We start from the raw sequence: 17,986 nt of genomic DNA, 5'->3' as shown, positions 1-17,986 counted from the left end.
GCCTTATTGGACCATTGCTGATATAGGTTGAAGTTATTTCTACTTTGCAATGATCGGGTAGCCAGTAAACATCGTCAACCATTCTATTTTTTGTTCTGCTAAAGACTCATCGAGTTAGTCACTCCGTTAGCCTTCAAAGAAAAAGGTCTTCTTTTTTTTCCTGGTTGACAAATTTGCTCAAGGTGGTGCAAGATATGGATTGATGACAGTGTGATTAAAAGCGACTCCGCAGGTTCAGCTTGCAGTTGAGCCTCGATATTAGCAGAACTATCGGTGAGCAGGGCCATGCAGGATGATGCATGGGCTTGAAGAATTGGTAGGAGTTGGACAAATCAAGTGCTTCTCCCTCAGCCCTGTCCGTTGAGTCACAGACCACTGCCCGCCAGATGGGACTAGCCTCAGGGATGTCCGACCAGCTCTTGGCCCTTGCAGCATTCTCCAAAGACAGGAATAATCCGCAAGGCTGACCCGACGAAAGGGCGGGGGTTCATTATCCTACCTGAAGGGCTGGACCGTTGAGGCCCCCACATGATCTGACCTGACTCATCCTCTCGCACATGACATCATCCAATCAGTGGAGTTGCGAATCTGCCAGTTTAGGACTCCGGGCAGTATTCAGTGACCGAATTAGTGACCTGGTAACTAGAAGCTGGTAGAATCATCGTTGCATAAGCTCCTCCTCAGCTGATGTCGTTCAGTGGTGCTCTTCGGGCTCACTGTTCTAAGATCTAGACCGCTGTTCATTGATCCTGCCGTTGACGCCGAAGCGTTGTATAGTTGGCCTGTATCTTATAAGAGGGGTACATAGGGCTCCTTTGAAGGGTCCCAATTCGGAGGGATCATCATCGACTATGGTAGAGTCGGCGTTAGCAGAAGGATGCATGCTAATAACTTCAGTTTCTGGAGCCTTGCATAACTGACGAGGGGAACATCAAATTGATCCAAGGTCGGTCGAATTTCGATAATCAATGGTAAGTCACGGATGATCTTTCGATGATATGACGATGGAAAGGTACGGCCAGTGATGGTTAGTGGAACAAGTTAAGATGAACTGGAAAGTTGTGGCCGAGTTATTGCGGGAGAGAGTTATTGCTCCTGATGCCTGGGGAATTCAATGCTTTGTCCTGACTATCCGGTGACTGTCATTGCTACTATCCTTTTCTTGACCTCCATGAGAGATCGATCATATGGACATAAGGTCCAAGTAAATGAAAAGCTAGGGATCCCACAAGTACACCTACATGTACATGCTAGACAAGAACGATGCACAAACCACCTCTATTAAATAGACCCCAGAGCACCGAAACTCAAGCCTCGTGCCAATCCGAACCGTAACATCTTGAGGACTTCCTCTCCCTTGATATCCTCCGGTAAAGCAGCTCGCCAGTCCCATCCGCGCTCGTGAGATCCGGTTTGGGATCCATCCCCGGGGCGAGGAACCAAGACAGCTGAGCCGGTCACAGATCCCGAGCCAGACATGGTTCGGTTCCGAGCACTCTCGATCATATCACTGCCAATTAAGGAAAATGTGCTGGATGCGGTGAGCGAAGATACAGATTTTTTCAAAAGTGCCCGCGGTGATGGCGGCAGAACGTAGGATTCGGCGGAGGATCGACCGCCAGACGATGCACGCTCAGAAGAGTGATACTCGATGAGCGCGGAGCGGAAGCATTCTTCGCACTGGGAGTAAACGCGGGGCGTGACCGTTTCCAGATCTTCAATGGCAGAAAGAATAGTAAACTGTTGAGACATCGAAAGAACCGGAGTGTTTTCTATCACGATGTCAGCCTCGGAGGTCACCCGTCAAAACAACTATAACTTACGATCAATAAATGGCAGTGCCTCTCCCAAAAGTGTCAGAAGTCCATCCACTTGCACCGCAGAGTCACGAGCAGGATCATAAAGTCCACCGTAGATACTATCTGCGGCGCTACTGATTACTGCAACCAGAGCCTGGGCCGCTGCCCTACGTCTGGCTAAGGGCTTGAACCGAGGTCGCTGTCCCTCCTTGAGCCCGATCGCTTCATCTCGTATCTCATAGAACCGCCGTAGAGTAGCATATCCGCTGAAGTAAAATTGGAGAATGCTTGCAGCGTCCTCGTCGGAACCTGCAATCGCTGAAAGGCAGGTCTTTGGATCTCTGATCAATGCCTCAAGCTGCTCATCGAGATCTGCGGATGCGGGATATGCGCGCGATTGAACCAGACTGTACGAGATGAGTAGGTCGACAACCGACTTCACTTTCCGACGGCTGTGTGCACGAGCGTAACACACCAATGCCAGACCGTACTCATCAGATTTTTCCACCGTTTGATCACCAAATCGCTGCCAGATGGTTAGTTTAAAAATCAAGAAACACAACAAGGGTGGGACTTGAACACAGGCGTACTTCAGATACTCTCCTTCCTTCCTTGTCCAGACCAAGCTCAGAGCAAAGTAATACCACTTTGTCCAACTGCTCAACATTATCAAGAGGGATCTTGTCAAGTAACTCCGAAACACTCTTCTGCAATTTCTCCGCGTCATCTAGACGGCTCACAACCTCCAGAGCAAGCTCCCAGCCGTCGCGGACGCCGGACGTGTGCTCAATTGTACGTCGTTTGAACAAGCTGAGCGCATAGCTGCTTAGAACGTCATCCTTGCGAATTCCTTTGTTCGGCTGATTGCCGTTCTGCCCGTACGATAGGACCATCAGGTCATTCTCACTGAGACCCGGGAGCGGCTTCGCTCCTCTCTCTGTATCGAGCCAACCACCAATCGAGGCGACCTCTGCCACAGCGGAGGCGATACACAAAGACCATGTCTGAATCAGCTCAAGCACACTGTCAACGTTGCCCTCGAAAACAGACGCCAGGCCGACCTCAAGACTACTGAGTGGATTGACCCTGAAACTCGAATCCGCCATTTCCTCATTGATAGCGCTACGGAAGGCAAGATCCAGGCGCTGAAGATAGACATTCACAGAATCTTCGTTGGCATCGCGGAAAGCCTGCGATCTGAACATGCCGCTGCGGAGGACATCGCCCTTCCCTTGCGCCGCCTCCTCATCATCCTCACCGTCCCACCAAACCGTAAGCGCAATGGTGGCCTCGATCCAGTCTTGCGCGAGGTCCAGAATGGCGTTGGCATCACCTAGAATGATGCGATACAAGCATCTCAAACTTTGATAGATCGTCCAAGGCACGCGGCTTTCTGCCATGCGCGCAGACTTGGTAAAAGAGAAGTCTGCTTTTGCTGTACTAGGCTTCAGCCCAAAGTTAACTGCCTGAAAGCGATTGTCCGTGACCGGAGGCTCGACCGATTGCTGCTCTCCCCCTTCCGCAAATTCCTCTAGATCTGTTACGGCGGCAGTGACGCGTTTCCTGTACAACGCCCATTCGGCGCCTTTGACATCCCAGTCATCGTACTGGATACTGGGAGATGACTCTAAAATTTGAAGAACCTTATTGACACATCTTTGGATATTTTGCAGCTGTGCTCCACGATAGCCTGATTGTGGTAAGCCATCCTCCAAAGCTGATCTGGCATAATTGAAATCCGCCGATCGCAGTATATCTGCCGCCTCCGAGAAGCGCCCACGTAGCACCGCTGCATTGACGATCTCCCAGAAATTAGAAGACGAGGTGGGATTAGGCTCAATTTCCTTCAAAGCTCGCAGTTCGTCGCGCTGAGAAGAATGATAGGCTTCAAGCCAGTCCAAAAGAACCTTAGGTAGCGGCGTAGGTGTAGCCGGTTTCGAGGCCGCGACGACTAGACTCCGGGGAGCGGCAAACCCTAGATTATTGTTGAGACTTCCTTGCTTGGGGGCCGACAGGGGCGGGTGATGGAGTTGAAGCAGTAAAGAGCCGAGAAAGCTGGCCTTGGCAACGTCAGGAGCACCATCCCCAGGTCCAATGTCAGTCCCTGCGCCAGCTGCTGTGGGAACACGGCTTCCCTCCATGGATAGCTTCCATGAGTCTGTAAGCCTGCTGCACACCTCGGAGAGAATAATTTGAAGGTCTCTGTTCGTAAACTCAGATTGTCTCACTTCGTCGTACATTCGACACATTTCGTCCTCGGTGCTGATGATCACGTCACTTGGCTCGTTGACCACCGCGGGCCCGGCTCGGGAGGCGAAGTTCCGTACGATCGAAGGCATCGCGGAGTCCTTCTTTGGCGACAGTTTACCTTTGCGCAATGGTGATTGTTGAGCCCATCTTTCGTCGAGCTTCGGTCGTTTTGCATTGCTGGGGTTTGAGTATATTGACTTCCGTTGACCATGCGACGCAGACTGTGCTTGTGTGGAATTGCCAAACTGCGAATCTAAGAAGCTCAATCGGTGTGCGGCATTGCCCGTGTCCATGTCATCCTCCTCCTGGGCATCCTCTTCCTCCTCGGGTATCATTTGTTCGTCATCGGCATTGGTCTCTGCATCCATTTGCGAAGTAAAGGCATTAGACATTCCGAAACCGGTTGATTCGCCGAATCGAGTATTGTTCGTCATGCTGAAAAGAGACTGCGACTGCGAGAAGGATTTCCCTGATCCAGCATTTTTGGCTCGGGGCGCTGGCTGACGGAAAGATCCAACTGAGGAATTGAAGATGCTGTCATTGAAATCGACCCCTCCGGATTTGGTGAAAAGGGACTGGGGAGAATCCAGTTGCGATCTTGAGCTCATCTGAGAGCTTCCGTATATGGTGGATGGAGGAGGGCCTCGAGGAGTGAAGGACTTGGCTGCGGATGGCGGAGCATCTCCAGGAGTCGCCGAGACGTCGCTGAAAAAGCTTCGAGATTTGTCTGGTGTCGACGGACTCGATCCATAAGGTACATGGAAGCTCATATTGATGGTTGATGAGTTATTAATTGGTAGGGAGAAAGAGAAGTAATGGCACTTTTTAGCAACGGTACCAATACTAGCGACACTGAGCAGCGGAGAATGAAATCTTTCTGGAGATTCCTGTTGGTATCCCAGCTCGTAGAGAGCAATTCCTGCGGAAAAGGTTGGAGAATAGACGCGCAGTAGCTGCCAGTCGGGTGGCAGACTGAAAAGCGAGCTAAGGAGGACAAAAATCAGCAGCGATCATCACCCTGCCATCAACACTTTGCAGTGTTTCTCGTCCTTCACCATTATTGCTCTCTATATGACTGACGCGCGCTGGGTCTTGGCGCCGGTTGCCATGTCATGTGATATCATGTGACTAGAACATAGTCACGTGTAAGGTTTCACTTGGCATGTCATGTGATTGGCTGTGCCGACATGCGAGATTGGCCTAACCGCTTGGGGTTGATCGTATTCGCTGGGTATTGTGATTGGTTAACATACAAGCAGGGCCTCTTTTAAGGTTGAGTTTAATATGTTAGGTACACTGGTAGAGAGTCTTAGCCCCGTAATAAGCCATGGAACCGCTGGTATTGCTGGCAACGGAGCAGCCGATGACGATCATTCGGGCAATCAACTGGGCATTGCCTCCCTTGGGTTAACCAGAAACGGAAACGATCCTTCAGATCGAGCATGAATAGCGGCATAGACCAAACTTTGGTACGGAGTGAACAATGGCTCAACTCAAGAACGCTTCGTGTTCGCTAACCGGCCAGCAGACTATAAAGATACCAGGTCTTCTTGGGTAATTCAGATCTTTTCCCAGGATCATACCGTCCGCCAAAATGAGTCACTCCAAAGACACCTATGGCACTGACGATGCCACCCTCGCGGATTCGTGCAGTGCTTATCAGACCACAATGACTGACAGCAAGTCTCTTGGTTCAGTTCCTTCGAACAGAGACAGCTCCTGCCGTCTTTATCATATATATCACACACTCTTCCGCCATGATTATAACGTTCACAATGCCGACAAGGAACAACTATACCACGTCCACAATTCGACGTGGACACCGAAGACACCCGATCTCAGCGTTCATGCGGGCACTAGTGCAGAAGCACCAGTACTGGCAGTCTGCAAATTCCTGCATCTCTCAAGGCATCTCAAAGTCGGATTGGGAAATCCTGAAACACCAAATTCAGTCGACTGGGAAGATCTCGTGGCTCTCAGTCATCTTCATGCCAGATATCAGTTTCAAATGTCTCTCAACTCCGAGTATGGGGTAGAACGGCGAACATTCATTTGGAAGAGCACGCACTCGGTAGGAGTTGGGGATACAAAGCCTTCGAGGTTTTCTTGGCGCAACTACAAGCTTGTCGATGAGGCGACTGATCGGCTCGTTGCCGTGTTTACGAGCAGCGTTTGGGGTTGTAAGAAGTCTGGGAAGCTTGAGATCTATGCAAATTATGGGCAGGAATTCGACCTGATGGTCATCATCACCGCTCTTGCTCTGTATGAGAAACAGCGGCGACGAGACAATAGATCCTCATCAGGAGGCGGAGGCGGAGGCGGCGGCAGTTGAGAAAAGGGCTCAGCTATTTTGAAATTCTTGCATCGGAAAGGTGATTCTGTTTCTCTTCACATATTCGTCGCTTCGGTGTCTTTTCTCCCTTCTTGTTGCGATGAGCAGAGATACCATATACGCTGCATTCTCGGTCGATTCCCATTTTGTTACTTATTAGATTCGGCTGGGCATACCGAACAATAGGCATTATTTCTTTGACGTTCAGAAATTAATGAAAAAAAAAAAAAAATAAAAATAAAAAAAATAAAAATTATAATAATAATAATAATAATAAAAAGTAAACACGTAGTAGAACCCCGTTGACTGAAGAAGCGATAAGGTTGGATGACATAATCAGTTGGGGGCTTCTTTTGTGTTGCCTAATGTGGGACGTTCTTTTGATGTACAAACTGCCAACGCCATGCACAGAGTGCCCTCCGAGAGATGGCTCTTCGAAGACCTCATCGTAAATCAAGACATGGCTGTGTAGAGTGCAAACGACGCAGGGTCAAAGTACGGAGACGCACACCACTTAGCTGAGCTGCAAAATGTCACTAACGATTCTCAGTGCGATGAAGCTCGCCCAGCGTGCTCCAACTGCGTCAAACGGAGGGCGCAATGCGAGTACGACTCCAGCGGCTCATTTTTGTGGGCAAATGGGAGGTCGCAGTCCCGCTCGAGGTCGAACAAATCTGCCTCCGAGGGGCCTCCGGAGCAACAGTCGCTCCACGACACCGCCGTTTCCTTTGGCATTCTCGGGAAGCTGGGTGGACACGGCGCGGCAACTCAGTATTCACTTACAGGCCTCAACTTGTGTGATTTGGAATTGATGATGCAGTGGTGCAATGAGACCTATAGGTCATTTTCCCGCAATGAGCAAACAGACCGCATTTGGCGCGGCTGTGTCCCCGAAGAGGCGCTGTCATACCCGTTTCTCATGCATGGGATACTCGCTATCTCTGCGCTTCATATTGGGCGGACCAGGGCTGACCATCGCCGTGCTGACTACGTCAGCATTGCTGTCGCGCATCAGGACCAAGCATTGGCCTTGTTTCGTGAGCGGCTACATGACATTAACCCCTCCAATGCCAAAGCCATGTTTGCGTTTGCGAGTATTGTGGCCGTTTACGCATTTGGCTATCCTCATCCGCCAGATGCGAAAGACCCATGGGACTACATCGACGATCTGCTTCAGCTGCTCATACTGTCGCGGGGCGTGCACGAGGTGCTGAGTACCGCATCTTCTTCGATAAAGGACAGCGATTTTGGACCGATTGTACAGTTTGACGAATACGAAGTCAACCTTCCCGATGATATACTATTTGCTTTAGAAAAGCTCCAAGACGCAAACAAGTCGATTGGAGAGACGGATTCCACGCACGATACGTTTATTTATGAAGACACCATTGGCAAATGGGCAGATATGACGGGCGCGGTGTACAGCGGCCTAACCTCCATTGCTGTCGCCTGCAGGTGGGCGATCAGGTTGCAACCGAGATACGTGGATTGTCTGCGGGAGCGTAAGCCCCTAGCTCTGGTCATTCTGGCATACTACTGCGCAATCCTCCATCGCCTCCGACACAATTGGTGTCTCGACGAGTGGGGTCCTCGGGTTTCAAAGGCGCTCTGGCTTGTTCTAGATGAGCGTTGGCGCCCGTTGATATACTGGCCTATGAGAGATATCTTTGGCCAGGCATTCGAACCGAATTTAACCTGACCCCCTCAATGTTGAAAGCACGATTCTGTCTGCATCTGGCATTTACGGCACCGTCCACAAGCGAATAATCGTGCATGTGAAGATGATAAAAAACAAGAAGGCAAAGGACCGCCGCTCTAGCAGAATGACAGGTTGGAAGGAAAACGACATGGCGGTATAAACTCGAAGAAACGGACAATCCATGAAGCGTCATTGCGGCAAGGCTAGAGAGCTACTCAATGTGCTAAACAGGAAGAGAAGCCTCACAGACCTGGAGACCCCCCTTGGCTGTCATTAATTTCCCGCGGCCCAACAGACAATTGATCTCGCTGGGGTGGATGACCAGAAAAATAGTCATCACGAACCACATCAGAAGTCCGTCAAGTACATATATGAACACTTCGCTCTGCAGCAATGAACCATCCCAGCCTTGAAGATATTCGGCAACTCGGAACACGGATCGAACCAAGATCAGAATGCTTGATGCATATAGTGCGCCCATATGTTTCTTCCATGGAATGTACTCGGCGACGGACTCTGGGGTTGAATGAGCAGCGATCCGACGCTGGAAAACGAAAGCGCTTATCACAAAGAAACCGAAAAAGATGATCTGGACAAAGAGACCACCAACGATGACATTTTCGCCCGTGCTCTGGTTGCTCGTGACTAAGATTCCTGCCCCTGTCATGAAACGGATTGTCAGTGTTTGGCTCTCATCTAAGGGCATAGGGCATCAATCAACGAAAATCATACCTGACGCTTGCATCAAGAAGCTGAGAATGTCTCCGGCAACAAATATCTTGGTCATCCAGGTTACCCGAATGATTGCAAACTTCTCCCCTTTGACGAGAAGGATAATTCGACCCAGTTCCATGTATATACTGGCAGCAAACAGCGCAGGGGCGACCAGCAACAATGTACTCTGCATGATATACGGACCCAGTGTCCAGTGTGGCGATTGGGATGCTGACAAGCAGCGTCCAATGTATCCTATCAATTCGACTTGATGGAAGTCAGACATTCAGCCAGTGAGAGTCATCCTGCGGGAGCAGATCAGAACTTACAATAGCCTCCTATGACCAGAGGAATAAAAAACCATGTTCTTGTTCGAAAGAGATGAAAGGTGTGGAGCAGAGTAACGATGCCGAAGAGGATGACGAATATCACTCCTGCCGCCATGGAGGGATAGTACTCGTAGGCTACCCAGCCTTCATATGCTCGCTTTAACAACATGGTGATCTTATATGTAAGAATGGCAAGCACAGCAGAGAGGAATGGGTCCAGAAACAGAATGTTTGTTTGGGGGGAATTCCAAGCCAAGATGTAGTCAATTCTGAGAGAACGATCCCCATCTAAGGAGATCTTTACATCTTATATAGCTATGGCAGCCGCCTCCTCAATAAACTTCAGATTCATCGAATTTGGCTCATCCCAAGACCACGTCGAAAACCCACTATCGAGCGAATGCATTGTTCGTATATCTCGTACTAATCCCCCTTTTCGGTAATAGCGATGATCTTTTCTGGTGCCAAGATATCCACCGTTCCAGCCGTCTCGTTTACCGCAGGCTCTCGTATTTCTTACTCCACAAGGATAAGCTTAACAGAAGTCGCAAAGCAGAGAGGCGATTGTTCCCCGATCGACCCATGTATCCAACCGAATAAGTGGATATGAATTGCTTTTTATGGACACGATAAATTGTACTCCGTGCTAAAACTAATTCACTACAATTTCGACTGCGCCCCCATCTCGTTGGACAGTACATATCGGTATCTCGCCTTGTTAGCATCCATATCAGCCAGAGCGGCATTGATATCGTGCATCGGCCGCTCCTGAATCCACGGCAACACCTTCTTCTCCGCCGCCAGCTGCAGCATCTGCCGAATATCATCCGGAGACCCGATATTCGAGCCCGTCACTTTCACCCCCTTCTGAATCAACGACCATGCCGTCAACGGCGGAAGCGGCGACTCCGGCGCTCCAACCTGAACGAACGTCCCATCCACCTTGAGCAACCGCAGATACTGCGCAAGAGGCATATCCGGCGCGTCAACGGTGCAGATAATCAGATCGAGGGAGCGCGCATGCGTCCGCGCCCATTTCTTCTCCTCGTCCGTCGCGATGAACGCATCTGCCCCGAGCCCCTCCACCGCATCGCGACGCTTGCTCGACGTCCGCGAAATCGCAACGACGCGGTCACAGCCCATCGCCTTGGCAAACAGAATCCCCATATGTCCCAGCCCGCCAATCCCGACGATCCCAACAGCCTTCCCGGGGCCAGCGGCATACTTGCGCAACGGCGCGAAAACAGTCACGCCGCCGCAGAGCAGCGGCGCCGCGGCAGCGGAGGGCAGTGCGTCGGGGATCTTGAACGCAAAGTGCGCAGGACCGCGCCAGAACTCCGCGAACCCGCCGTAGGCTTTGCTTTTGTCCGCATACCGGCTGTTGTAGGTGCCTATGATGCGGGGGCAGTAGTTCTCGTGGCCGTCGGCGCAGGCGTCGCAGTCTGCGCGGAGGCAGGACATGCTCTGGGCGCCGATGCCGACGCGGTCGCCGACTTTGATTGAGCGGGAGGCCGGGGAGGAGGCGAGGGTCGGGACGCTGCTGCCGATGCGGACGACGGTGCCGATTATCTCGTGGCCGACGACGCAGGGGTAGTCGGCTGGGCCCCAGCCGGAGCGGAGGGTGTGGATGTCTGTTCCGCAGATGCCGCAGTGGGAGATTTTGACTTCAATGTCGGTTTCGGTGAAGGGTTTGGGTTCGAAGGTGGTGAAACTTAGGGGGCTGGTGGCGTCGCGGGCGACCCAGCCATGGAATGTTTTTGATGGTGATGAGGACATAGTTCAATGGGTTGGACATATGATAGGCCTCTTTAGTATGAACCACAAGCGTTGATGTCGTGTATATATACTCCGCAGTGTCCAAATGCTTACGTAGGGTGTTGAAATGAGTTGTTAAAGGGTTGGTGCTGAAAGAGGATGAAAACGCTCAACCATTGAAAGGAAGGTGAAGAGCCAGATAAAAGTCACAAGAGTGATTGTTTCATTATGCCAGCGGTTGTTAATCTGAAAGTGGACGGTCTGGCAATAAATAATGCGGAGATTGACCTACTGTGGTTCGAAGCTCCAGTTGCCGAGGTTTGTGGGGAAGCTTTCGGGCACAAGATGAGATGCCGACGGACCTCTTCAAGTGTCTACACTAGTGGCACTCTCGAGGTAAATTCGAAAAGCGTATATTATGGAATTATTGTGATTGATAGTAGATGGTTCGCTCCAGAACAGTACAGAGTTGGTAGCGATTACGTGCGCCATGTGTAAGAATCCCGCCCTTGAGTAGGTGTGTAAAAAAGAATGTATGTACAGATAAACTGCTTGGGGGTATCAACAAAACCGAACGCCATTCCAAACAAGGCCATCGATCCCGTCATCGCGATGGCATTCCCATCAGCTCTCCGAGCTCGTCGCTGGTCAATGTGCTTCTCCGTCGGTCGCGGGTGGCTTTCTTGGAGCTTTTCACCCCTCGAGTTCTCTTTCGGCTTTCTGACTCCTTGCGAGCTTCCTCTGCGGCTCGCGCTTCGCTTTCGGCAGCTGCTAGCTTCTGTGATACGCTCAATTGCGTCTCATCCTCGGGACCCTGTGGCCTTCAAGTCAGACCTCAACTACTTCTAATATCACTTGTTCTCGGCCCTTACCTGATGTGACGTCTTGGGATCTACCCTTTTCTTCGACGGTCTTCGGGTCACAGCCTCGGATTTGTGAGCTTTGACCACCAAGGTCTCGTCTTCTTGGCCAGTCGCTACACATGGCGAGCCTTGGAGTCCAGGTGTAAAGGACACTTTCCGAGGCCCAGAAACGATATTATCACTCCGTTCCTTCAGAGCGCGACTGGTAGGTTTGCGAGGTTTCCGTTCGCGAGGCGAGGCTATTTTGCCGGTGGCAGTGTCGCCAGTCTCGTGTCGGTCTGCATGATATTTGGCCACCTTGACTGGGATCTCCGCCTCTTCCTCGGCCTGTTGGTCTTCATAAATGGGAGACTGCATGGTTGTATCAATCCCACTATCGGCTGTGGATGTATGCATCGAGTCAACGCTGAGGTCGAGTTTCAACCCCAGCCGGAGCTCCTCTGCTCGCACCGAATCACCTCCGTCGGCAATTCTCTTGTGCCAGCCATCCATGAGGGTAACGGCCTGTTTCCATCGAGTCTCCATCTTCTCCCATCCTTCTCGTAGACGCTTGATTTCCTCGTCGCGGACTTCGACCTCTTCCAGAGGTACAAAGGACGGGTTAGTGAGCAATGTCCTCAGGTGCTCGAGCACTCTGTCCATTTGAACCGATAGTTCCTCGCAAGATGAAGGAAGTGTAGTGACGGGTCCCTGGGACGACTTCATGCCCCGTGTGCTTGTCGATGCATTCGGATACTGCTCGTCTTCTTCTTCTATCTGTGACAACCCTTGTAGATCCATCAGGGTCTGAACAGTATTGCGCGCAAGCACAATCAGCGTATCATTTTCGTCGCTCAAGCTCTGGCACAACTCCGTCAAAAATTCGTTCGTTTCCTGCTTCAAGCTGTACCCGGGATCATTGAGTCCTTCTCCACCGGCGAGGGACCTAGATTTGGACATTCGATCGACCGCGGGGTTGATGTTGATTGTCGTCACCCCCAGTCCTTCCCGTCTTCCTCTCTGTCGCTCAGCCAAGTGTGATTTCAATTTCTGCATCTCCAGGTCGCGCTTGCGGACGTCATTGGCGCACTGTGCGCGAATTTGTTGCACAGTGGTCTTCATGCGTTGTATCTGCTCTTTTAGTCCTCTAATCGTCGCTTCAGTGCTGGACAGGTTCGTTTTCAGGGCACGCTCTTGGGCTTCCGCCAGAGCCAGCGACCGGGCCAATTCCGACGTTTTCGTTTTCAACTTTTCCTGTAGGCAACTTTAGTTGCTGCTCTCGGGTATTGGTACAAATCCAACATACAATCTCAAGCGTTTTCTGAGAGTCCTCCGCGCGCAATGTCCGAATCGTGGTGGCGAGGTTCTCCCGATGCTCTGCTTCCCGCTGTTGACGCTGGTCAGACATACAGCTCAAATAGAATACAAACTCCCAATTCACATACGTCTCTTCTCAAGACCAAATCATTCACCAAGTTGATGATCCTCGCCATTGTACCATCGATTCCTCCATCGTCATTCTCCGGTTGAGCGAAGTCGATCGCTTTGCCGCTTTTCAGCAGGCCCCGAGCAAGGAGCACATTATTAATATAAGTTGATGCCGCCTGTAGATTATGCGGCTCCATGGCTTGACCTGCAAGCTTTATCGAATATTCGGAGCCAGCGACGATGGCGACGTGATGATTGATTAATGTCAACGAGGACCGTTATTTTCCAATGTGCAGGGATTATTCCAAAAGTGGAAGAAAGTAAACACCGCCATCGCTGGGGCTGTCCGGTCCGACCACAAGCGCAGCGGACTCGAAAATGGCCACGCGCACTTCCCGTTGCCAGGCTGATGATGCGCGTCTCTCTTCCGCGTCAGGCGGTGTGGGATGTGGATTTTAGTGGAAGATGGCCGTTCCTCGAGGTAAGTCGATTTTTTCGATATTGTTGCTAAGGTTGTTCAGATGAGTGCTGGGATGAGTCTACTAAGCATGATAATGATGTTTGTGTTCAGTGGCTGGATCTTTGTCAATAGATCGTGGCTTGAGTGATGCCGCATTATTGCAGCAAAACGGCCAGAAACTATATCAGCAAGGCAATTTCCAAGCTGCCCTTGAGGTCTTCACAGAGGTAATTTCCACCTCACGGTATCTCTGTCGAGTCTTATACGAATGATTTTATTAAAACTTCCTTTTGGACTAGGCCCTGAAAGCCGGCCATGGCGATGTCCTCAGTGTTTATGATAACCGTGCTGCCACCTATACCAAGTTAGCCAAGTATGACCTGGCTTTAAGGGATGCCAGGGCCATGATAAAAACTGACAAACTAGACGCCCGGGTAGGATCGCAAATCCCACATTGCAGATGTCAAAAAAGCACCCCTATTGACCATTGACAGGGCTATCTTCGATGTGCAAAGGTTCTGCTGTCGGATGGTAAACCTGACAAGGCCCTTGACGTCTACGCTTATGCCTTAAAGACTTTGCCGACATGCGACCCCCGTCGTCAGGTAGGTTATTTTTCACCTAACTCATGCCTTACTCGAGCCACCTTGTCTGGACTTGCGTATTGACCGTTGCGTAGCTTGTAGAACAACTTCATGACAAGTTGTGGAGCAAAGCACATGCAAAGTGCCATGATCCGTTCAGCGTACTGCCATTGGAGGTAGCGATGATGATTGTGAACCATTTCGACTTCAAGCAGATTGTGTGAGTGGATCAAGACGCATACTCTACTGCACAGCTCTGAGTACTTTTCCCAGGGCTATTCTCCGCGTATCAAAAAAGTGGGATCGATTTCTGTCGTCCATACGAAGTCTTTGGATGCGTATAGATCTGTCGGATGCTCGTGGCAAAATCCACTGGCCTTCGGTCCGGGCGTACATCCGTCGATCAAAAGCGATGCTCACACATGCCATCGTCAGGAATGTTTCGACGCCGTCCACGCACAGAGTTTTGGAATTCTTCAGCAGGTGCCCGAACCTAGAGCATCTTGAGATATGGGCTCAGTCCAAGCCTGATGTCCTCTACGATCTGTACAAGGGCTCCAAACGATTAAAATCTTTGATCATATCCGGCCACACAGCCCTACCGCAGGAGATCATTGGCAAATTCCTTCAGACTTTGCCTCTTTTGGAGCGACTCGAAGTTCATGATGCCAAGCCATCTAACTTGGCTCGGGTGGAGTGGCCAGAGCAACTCCCAAGTCTCAAAAGTATCACTTTTGGTGCCATGGTCGCCGCTGCTGCACCGGACGTGCAGGCTCCTGCTCTTCATCTTCCGGTATGCCTGGCGCGCCTTTTTGTCTTTCACGTGCAATACAATGAGTCTAATGCCATACAGCAGGGTCTTTCGACATGTCTTCCCAATTTGGAAGAGCTTCGGCTCAGCTGGAACCCACGAATCTTCACTCCTTATCATCTAAGTTTTGATGTACATGAGCTTTCACAGCTGCGTCGGCTGGACTTGAGCGGCGTGTACGTTGGAGCCGAATTTGGTCTGCCGTCTAGCCTTGAATATCTTCGCATCCGTGGAGGCACAGGGCTCGTTGGAGGTGCCCTCGTCCAAAGGGAATTTCCCTTTGTGTACGAGGAACCCTTTGAGCTTCCGAATCTTCATACGCTCATTCTCAACGACGTGCCTTGGGCCACAGGCTACACTATTCAGCACTTCTGCAGCATCGCCAAAGCGCCTTTGAGAGTCCTCCATCTCGACAGCTGCTTCCGCATCACCGGTGCGCAGATTTCGGAACTGGTCCGCATGGACAGCCTGAGCGACTTACAGGAACTCAACATTTCGCACATTGCTGGTACTGATGACAAGGCGGCTGCCGTTATAATTAGCGCACTACCCAGTCTCAAGGTCGTGTATCTCTCATATACAAGGATCTCCGGCTGCGCAATAAAAGCTTTTGCCGATGCAAGGAGCTCCGACGACAACGTAGCGAAAGTGAAGCGGATATACGCCAAATTCTGTGACGAAGTATCATCAGATGCGGTCGCCTATGGAAGAGCTCGGGGCGTTGAAATAATAGCATAGTGTGCGACGAGCCGTCCCCGAGTATTACGCATATTCTATTTCGGGCTTTGGAGAACATGTATTATTAGATGATCATTTAGACAAACAGAGCGGGTCTCAATCGAACACAATGAGAATCATATTGGATGGAGTTCGGTAACACTATCTAGGCAGGACAAAGCCATAGCAGAGGACAGGGGCTCGACCGCGCTCAAACAGTCACAATTGTGTAACTCTAACAATTTACGAAGAACAACTAAACACCCCTCTCTTTGCACCACCTCTCGACCTCCCTCGCCAGTTTCTCCCTCTGATCGCGCACCATTTCCATCATAGGCTCTACCTGCTTCTGTACCGTCGCATCATACGCAAGATGACCATTCGAGACAACTCCCGCCGCCTTTTGCGGCGCCAGATAAGTATCGTAGATCGAAACCATCAGATCCATCACCGCAGACAACTGGTTCGGAAGCCACTACATCCACATTAGCTAGATTCTCTTCCACATGTAACTAGGAAAAAGCACGAACCGTGACGATAGGACTACCACCGGTAGCAGTGGGATGCGGTGTCCGCTTGATGATATACTCCCTGGCAAAGAGCCAGTGGCGCCAGCGGAAGCTGCGGACGTGGTTCAGCGTCTTGAGGAGCAGGACCGTGGTCTCTGTGTCTTGGACGGCGAAGCTACGGACGTCGACTTCGGCGGCCTTGGAATTGATGTAGGCGAGGAATTCGCGGTGGGGGAGGGGCCTGTAGGCGCGGAACTCGTGCAGGATCTTAGTGAGGGGTGTTGAGGGCATGGGGATTTGGAGGAGATGGTCGAGCAGGGGGATCTGGGTCAAGTTAGTTGAGATTGCAGATGGAGGGGTCAGGTGGCGTACCATGCTGTCGTTGGCGCCGCTTTCTCCTCGGAAGTAGAGGGGCTTGTTGTCCAGGACGCCGTCGTAGACGACGCCGTTGGGGAACATGGATTGGGAGGTAATGCCGAAGATGAAGACTCGGAAGGAGAGGTATTCGGCAGGCTTGGAGTTGGCCCACATGTCTGATATTGTTAGCCCGTGACTCGGGTCTGTGAGTGCGGATGAATGACGGTGAAGAGTGGCTTACCCTCCATGGAGGCTTCAATCTTCTCCATCGATGCGAGGATCTCTCGGAAGCCATCGTTGACAACGGAGCGAGAGCCACCTTTCTCAAGGGTATCGACAACCTTGAGGGCGCCACTGATCAGGCCATTGGACTCCTTGACCATGTCGACATGAGTGAGGATAAAGCCTGCCTCGGAGCTCTTGGGGTCGAGGCCGCGCTCAAAGGCCCTCACCAGGCGGAGGTTGTCATACGCCAAGCCCTTGGATGGGTCCGCAAGGTGGTAGTTGAAGAGCGAATAAGCAGCAGCATAGGACATGAATGGAGGGATGTCCAACCTGAACAAGGGTGTCAGTGATATAACATAAAGACACACAGAAGGAAGACATACAGCTGAGCACAGCGGTACATGGGACGGGCAACGGCCTTGGGCAGCTTGTCCCGTCCCAGCCCATACCCGTTCTCAGGGGCCTTGCACCAGTTCTCCCAGCATGGCTCAAGCAGATAGGCCGAAGCAAGGAAAGAGTAATCTCTGAACACTGCAGTGACAGTGTAAAGGTCTGGGGAGCCATCAGCAGTAACAAGCTTGTCGACCTCGTCAGTCAGGTCAGGAAGCTCGGTCTCGACAACAGGGCCCAGTTCATACTTGGCCAGCAGACCGGGAGTACCATCCTGCCTGACGACGGGCATACGGTCCAGCAAGTCCATCAACGGCTTGAAGACATCAGGCAGCGTGGCAGGAGAGGTGCAGTATGGTAGAAAGCCAGTGGAGGTGGTGATGGTGAAGGGGTCCAAGGACCGGGGAAGGGTAGCAGGGTCATCATGGATATGAGGGAACCGCTTCAGGGTTGTGGTAGAGGTTGGAGGGACTTTTGTTTGGGTCATGGTGGAAGTTGGCAGAAGGAAAATGTGTCTATGTGTCTATAGGGAAGGCAAGGGTGGCTTGATATAGTGGAAGACTATTAGGAAGCAGAGGGGGATCTATGATATCCAACAAATGAAAGAAAGCGGCAGTAGAAAAAGTCAACTAGAGCAAGACGAGGCCTCTTCAGGACTTGGAATCCAGAGAAACAGACGGGAGATTTGGCAGGAAAGGAGGCGATTCTTATAATATCAGAGGCCGGTATTATTTCCGGCCACGGGCATGCTATTACGAAATTCGCGTGGAGACATCGACTCTGCG

At 51.2% G+C, this 17,986-nt stretch overlaps 8 protein-coding genes across 8 annotated transcripts; 3 read left to right on the top strand and 5 right to left on the bottom strand.

Moving 5' to 3' along the window:
* Nucleotides 1-1,281: 1,281 nt before the first annotated feature.
* Asppvi_010622 (putative nuclear pore complex subunit Nup85) lies at nucleotides 1,282-4,819 on the bottom strand (the record flags this gene model as incomplete). Its single annotated transcript, XM_043306461.1, has 3 exons — nucleotides 1,282-1,772; nucleotides 1,824-2,325; nucleotides 2,390-4,819. 3 exons carry the CDS (start codon nucleotides 4,817-4,819, stop codon nucleotides 1,282-1,284), a joined length of 3,423 nt encoding a protein of 1,140 aa, XP_043162396.1.
* An 824-nt stretch (nucleotides 4,820-5,643) lies between these two features.
* On the top strand, nucleotides 5,644-6,381 carry Asppvi_010621 (uncharacterized protein; the record flags this gene model as incomplete). Its single annotated transcript, XM_043306460.1, has 1 exon — nucleotides 5,644-6,381. One exon carries the CDS (start codon nucleotides 5,644-5,646, stop codon nucleotides 6,379-6,381), a length of 738 nt encoding a protein of 245 aa, XP_043162395.1.
* A 426-nt stretch (nucleotides 6,382-6,807) lies between these two features.
* On the top strand, nucleotides 6,808-8,080 carry Asppvi_010620 (uncharacterized protein; the record flags this gene model as incomplete). Its single annotated transcript, XM_043306459.1, has 2 exons — nucleotides 6,808-6,876; nucleotides 6,932-8,080. The coding sequence occupies 2 exons, from the start codon at nucleotides 6,808-6,810 to the stop codon at nucleotides 8,078-8,080; spliced, it is 1,218 nt and encodes a 405-aa protein (XP_043162394.1).
* Nucleotides 8,081-8,303: 223 nt separating this feature from the next.
* On the bottom strand, nucleotides 8,304-9,292 carry Asppvi_010619 (RTA1 domain-containing protein; the record flags this gene model as incomplete). Its single annotated transcript, XM_043306458.1, has 3 exons — nucleotides 8,304-8,740; nucleotides 8,813-9,061; nucleotides 9,124-9,292. The coding sequence occupies 3 exons, from the start codon at nucleotides 9,290-9,292 to the stop codon at nucleotides 8,304-8,306; spliced, it is 855 nt and encodes a 284-aa protein (XP_043162393.1).
* A 491-nt stretch (nucleotides 9,293-9,783) lies between these two features.
* Asppvi_010618 (NAD(P)-dependent alcohol dehydrogenase) lies at nucleotides 9,784-10,899 on the bottom strand (the record flags this gene model as incomplete). The annotated part of the gene is made up of 1 exon (XM_043306457.1): nucleotides 9,784-10,899. The coding sequence occupies one exon, from the start codon at nucleotides 10,897-10,899 to the stop codon at nucleotides 9,784-9,786; it is 1,116 nt and encodes a 371-aa protein (XP_043162392.1).
* A 583-nt stretch (nucleotides 10,900-11,482) lies between these two features.
* On the bottom strand, nucleotides 11,483-13,345 carry Asppvi_010617 (uncharacterized protein; the record flags this gene model as incomplete). The annotated part of the gene is made up of 4 exons (XM_043306456.1): nucleotides 11,483-11,692; nucleotides 11,751-12,974; nucleotides 13,027-13,107; nucleotides 13,166-13,345. The coding sequence occupies 4 exons, from the start codon at nucleotides 13,343-13,345 to the stop codon at nucleotides 11,483-11,485; spliced, it is 1,695 nt and encodes a 564-aa protein (XP_043162391.1).
* A 268-nt stretch (nucleotides 13,346-13,613) lies between these two features.
* Nucleotides 13,614-15,741, top strand: Asppvi_010616 (Leucine Rich Repeat domain protein; the record flags this gene model as incomplete). The annotated part of the gene is made up of 7 exons (XM_043306455.1): nucleotides 13,614-13,629; nucleotides 13,741-13,835; nucleotides 13,908-14,042; nucleotides 14,103-14,213; nucleotides 14,288-14,412; nucleotides 14,466-14,985; nucleotides 15,046-15,741. The coding sequence occupies 7 exons, from the start codon at nucleotides 13,614-13,616 to the stop codon at nucleotides 15,739-15,741; spliced, it is 1,698 nt and encodes a 565-aa protein (XP_043162390.1).
* Nucleotides 15,742-15,976: 235 nt separating this feature from the next.
* On the bottom strand, nucleotides 15,977-17,688 carry Asppvi_010615 (indoleamine 2,3-dioxygenase family protein; the record flags this gene model as incomplete). The annotated part of the gene is made up of 5 exons (XM_043306454.1): nucleotides 15,977-16,195; nucleotides 16,251-16,553; nucleotides 16,602-16,762; nucleotides 16,828-17,141; nucleotides 17,195-17,688. The coding sequence occupies 5 exons, from the start codon at nucleotides 17,686-17,688 to the stop codon at nucleotides 15,977-15,979; spliced, it is 1,491 nt and encodes a 496-aa protein (XP_043162389.1).
* Between the last annotated feature and the right edge of the window lie 298 nt (nucleotides 17,689-17,986).

This window comes from Aspergillus pseudoviridinutans (genome assembly GCF_018340605.1).
Source record: "Aspergillus pseudoviridinutans IFM 55266 DNA, scaffold_8, whole genome shotgun sequence".
NCBI lineage: Eukaryota > Fungi > Ascomycota > Eurotiomycetes > Eurotiales > Aspergillaceae > Aspergillus > Aspergillus pseudoviridinutans.
This window is presented reverse-complemented; position numbering and strand designations above follow the sequence as displayed.